The 4,335-nt window shown below is 40.9% G+C and overlaps 1 protein-coding gene across 1 annotated transcript; it reads right to left on the bottom strand.

Moving 5' to 3' along the window:
• Positions 1 to 1,905: 1,905 nt before the first annotated feature.
• LOC109138654 (dual specificity phosphatase DUPD1) lies at positions 1,906 to 3,879 on the bottom strand. The gene is made up of 3 exons (XM_019259519.2): positions 3,228 to 3,879; positions 2,789 to 3,006; positions 1,906 to 2,358 (listed from the first exon to the last, which is right to left on the bottom strand). Exons 1-3 carry the CDS (start codon positions 3,353 to 3,355, stop codon positions 2,156 to 2,158), a joined length of 549 nt encoding a protein of 182 aa, XP_019115064.1. The 5' UTR covers positions 3,356 to 3,879; the 3' UTR covers positions 1,906 to 2,155.
• Between the last annotated feature and the right edge of the window lie 456 nt (positions 3,880 to 4,335).

Below are 4,335 nucleotides of genomic sequence, written 5' to 3'. Positions count from 1 at the left end.
CCACCCAGCCAGTCCCTGCCATCCACTTCTAAACACACAACTTTAATCTCCACTGCTGGCAGGAAGCCGTGCTTATCCAAACTTTGCACTTGCCAAAGGATACCCATATTCACTGGAGTGAACAGGACACTCTGAGCTTTTGCTCAGCCGTATGAGCGACTCCTTGAAATTGTGTCAGCCCTTTCTGCATATCTTCAGACGCTGGGAGAAAACCGTGTAAGCGCAGCCTCACAACACCCGTTAAGGATGTTCTGCATTTTCTGAAGCCTCTTCAGGGGCCCAGAAGAGAACTGAAATGTGTCAGACTGTTAGACAGATGAGGTTTTTCACAGGATGGCACATGTCTTTGATTCCCCGTTATATGATATGCATGGTCCATTCAGTGATCTAAATGCAAGCCCCCAAAGTGCGAGTGTGATGATGACTGTATTGCAGAATGGCTGGATGAAGCTGCTAACATGTCAGACAGAGTTTTCACACCATCAGGCTCCTTTATTTTTCCCTCATATCTTCATACTCTGCCATCATTCATTCTGACAGTGAAATCATTAAACCTGTGATATCCAATTCCTTTTATTTTGACAGCATCTCTCTCTCTCTCTCTTTTTCCCAGTGTGCTCTGGAGAGCATTTCTTATTAAGATGGCTTCAGCGTTTCATCTCTTTTCAAAGTCTGACCTGAATCTGTATACACACTCAGAACCATGCTGGCATATTTTTATCATCTTGTATCAAGCCTCTTTAGACATCACAGTTTTAACTGTACAACGCAGGATTGCAGCAGTTAAGACACAGTGTTTTGAGCAATGTGAATATATAAGTGGAGCATTGTTTATTTATAGGAATACGCTGTCTTCGTGTTGTTCGAGTACAGCAGGGGTTTTGGCAGTTGTGCTACATTTGTTTTAATGGTCTCTGTGATATTGATTGTGCTTAGACACAGTTTAGACAGCTCAAAGGACCATACCAGCGTTTTAGCTCCTTTTATCAAACCACTGTTTTCAAATTCAAGTCCAAATAATAAGTCATTTTAGACAAGTCCAAGTCAAGACTGAGGTCATTTCCAAGTAATGTCTTAAAGAATTTGAAAGAAGTCCAAGTTGAGGCTCAATAAAAGTCTGAGTTACGTGTTAAGTAATTCCAGACAAGTCCAAATTTAGACAGAAGTCCTTTATGGTAAGCCCAAGTCTTCATAAGCAGTAAATCAAGATGAATATCATCACATTTGAACATTTTCCTCCAATAAGCTGTATTTTAATATTTCAGAGATAAATTCCTTTCAAGGACGGCTGTAATAGGTTCATGTAAATATATAAATTTTCAAGCTGTGTGGCTATACAAGGCCTGTTGTTTAGTTTAAGGGTTTTACCAGGTCAAAAAAGTAGAAAGTTTCATGTCAAGTCTCAAGTTAGTCAGGTCTTACAGCAAAATCCAAGTCAATGTTTAAGTTTAGTCTCTTTCTTTAACAGGCTCTTCAATTTTTATTTCTGTCATTTGCATTATTGTTGTGAAGTAATGCTGCGGATCTTACAAATGAATCTGCACTTAAACTCCATTAGAATGCAATGAAAATGTAACTGTGTAATGTGATTATGTATACAACTCAAGTCAGTTACAATCTACGTCCCATCATCCAATCAACCTGCACAAGTAAAAAGACCTCCAACCTCCTCCTCCTCCTTCAGACGCTGCCTTGTTCAGTCTCTTGTGACTGCTAATATAATTTAGCTCTATCTCCCACCTCAGCTGTTTTGTGGATTTTTCCACCACCGTTAAAAATCCTTTTTTATTCATTCAGCTTCTGGTTATTGTGTTGAACACCGTCTCTGGTTTTGCAGCACCCTGACTCTGTTTGACCTGAATGGAATCGAACCTTAATTAGTATCATTGGTAGCACCTGTGTTTACTTTACTACTTTCATGTCAAAATGGCTGCTGTGAAAAAGGTCTGTTGGGTCTGGTCTCTGGTTTGTGTTTGCATCTTGGTTCTGCTACTGTTCAGTATAACAGCTATACTGCCAAAGGCTGCCTGGAAGGTAGAACAAATCTAAAACAAGGCAGTCTTCAAAGTGGTTACATGTAATATGAAGAGTCAAAACAGGCAATCCCAATGGTCTCTCCAAGGTCTTACAGGTTCTGTTCCTTCACTGCTTAATGTTACATTGTTTTCCTCTGTAGTGCCAAGGAAGTGTCCAAGTGACAGAGTTGATTCAGAAATCCAACGTTTGGAAGAATGTTTCTGTGCCTGCGAACAGCGCCTACAGCTTCTACGAGGGTAAGTCTTTCTTTGATCATGAGGAACGCCAGTGCCAGAGTCGCTGAGCGGCTGATTCCTCGTGCACAGTGGACGAGGACTTTACCTACATGGACAAGAGGCAGGATAAAATGTCAGCTTTGTCTATATAAAGCATGCAATCTATAGCTCATATAGTTAAATAACAAATGTGACTAATTGCAAAGGACCTCTTGTCCAAAGTCAGTTCATGGTTTAATAACCATACAAATTTGGGATGAAAACAAACTCTACTATTTCTTTATTTATACATCCTAGTAGCAAAAATCTCATGTAATTCCTCCATTCATGTTAAAAATGGATAAAAATAGATTAAATAAAATAAAAAAGCAGATCTTTATCCACCTAAAACTAAGTTAAAGAAATAAAAAATGCCTGATTGAGAATGTCTTAATGAAGATACTAGACAAATGCCACAACTCTGGAGTCTCCAAGCATCTTAGCTGTTCACAAACCCAGATTTAATTACTTCACACAAACGTTTGACCACCTCGTACCTTTCTGACTCAGAGCACCATGAATGAAATCAGCCGTCTCAGTGAAGAATGGGCTCAGGTCAAAATCTTTACAGTCTGGTGCTTCGACTCCATGATATTGTATGTTTGTATCTTTGTAGAAATGTGGCCCGGTGTCGATGTGCTGGGGTCCATCTGCGGCATTCACTACATGTGTTATTCCCAGATTCGCTAACAGGGTTTTATGCTGAGCTGTAGCTCTGTAAGCAACACAAGAAACGATACAAGGAATGTAGCCTTCAGTCATTTTTTTCGTAAGCCCACTGTAAGCATATGTTTGCAAGTGCATCACTGGTGACTCAAATGTACAGATTTTATATTTATCCGATCAGTTGGCCAAATACAGGACTTGTTTGCGGCAACAGTTTCTCAATCAGATCAGCATATTACAGCGAGGCCTTGAAGTGAGAATGTCACTTACGCGTCTCCAATGTAGAGGTTGGGCCAAACCTCGTTGACAGCTCCAGTGGGACGTCTGTTCTTCAGCAGAAGGCTGAGCAGATCGCAGGTGGGTGGTGTTTGATACTCTGGCTCCTCCTCTGGTCTCATATCTGCATCTTTCACTCGTATAATTATCACAAATTATATTCAACTCAACACATGGATAACAGTTTGATAATTTTCCCAAATACTTGATGTTCCTGGATGGAAAATTTGAGAGGTTATTATTGCTCTCCTCCTAGTTCTTTCTTCTTGTAAGCATTTGGAAAGGAACTACAGTAAACCCCAACCTTATTGGTACAGCTCGCTCTGTTTTCCATCTGAGCGGAGTATCAGTGTTGTTTAGAGGCTGAGCCCCCCTGGAATGAGACAGCTGAAGATGCCAGAGACTGGGTGGACTATTTATTCCACAGACGAGCGTGACAGAAGCCAGGCTGCTTGTGTGGTGACAACTTCAACTACACAACCACAGCAGTGTTTACAGTTGTAAGAGTGTAAGTGATTAAAAACATGGTGAGGCATTATTGTCAGGGCGCCACATTGAGTCAACCCGCGTCAATTCAGACCTAATATAGAGAATCTAAAGGAAGACACTGCCTGACACATAAAACATGCTGACATATTTCTTCATTATGATCAGCCACCGCCGGCTGTGAAGTGAAGCCAAGAAGAAGTGTCAAAAACTGCAGTTCCTTGAACGGCCACTTGAGGCTGGCTACAGAACGAGTCCCCATGTTAATATGTCACAGCAAAAATAAACATCTATAGCTAATTTCTCCATTCATGACAACTACTGAGTCTTAATTTCTATTGCTCTTACCCATTTGAATTATATTAAGGCTTAAAGTTAGGTATAATTAACAGCGTGGCTGCTTGGATTGACAGGTAGGTGCCATTACAGGTGGTTTGTTTGAGCAACCAGGCCAGCAACTCTGCACCGCCTCAGGTCTGCCTGATCCACGTCTATGCCCAGAGGTGGAAGAGGCAAACTTCCAGTTTACCAGAGAGGAGTGAACTTCATTGGTTGCTAACAATCTCACCACAAGATCCTTTTAATAGTTGTTTTGGAGCTTTCCATCATTTTACAT

The sequence above is a fragment of the Larimichthys crocea genome, chromosome XVI, assembly GCF_000972845.2.
Source record: "Larimichthys crocea isolate SSNF chromosome XVI, L_crocea_2.0, whole genome shotgun sequence".
NCBI lineage: Eukaryota > Metazoa > Chordata > Actinopteri > Sciaenidae > Larimichthys > Larimichthys crocea.
This window is presented reverse-complemented; position numbering and strand designations above follow the sequence as displayed.

Excerpts from the sequence above, each read along its gene's own strand:
- LOC109138654 (XM_019259519.2), bottom strand. The coding sequence starts at position 3,355 with ATGAGACCAGAGGAGGAGCCAGAGTATCAAACACCACCCACCTGCGAT. Across the intron at positions 3,007-3,227 it reads AACCTCTACATTGGAGACGC|AGCTACAGCTCAGCATAAAA; the intron begins GTAAGTGACATT and ends TGTTGCTTACAG. Across the intron at positions 2,359-2,788 it reads TGGTGCTCTGAGTCAGAAAG|GTAAAGTCCTCGTCCACTGT; the intron begins GTACGAGGTGGT and ends TTGTCCATGTAG.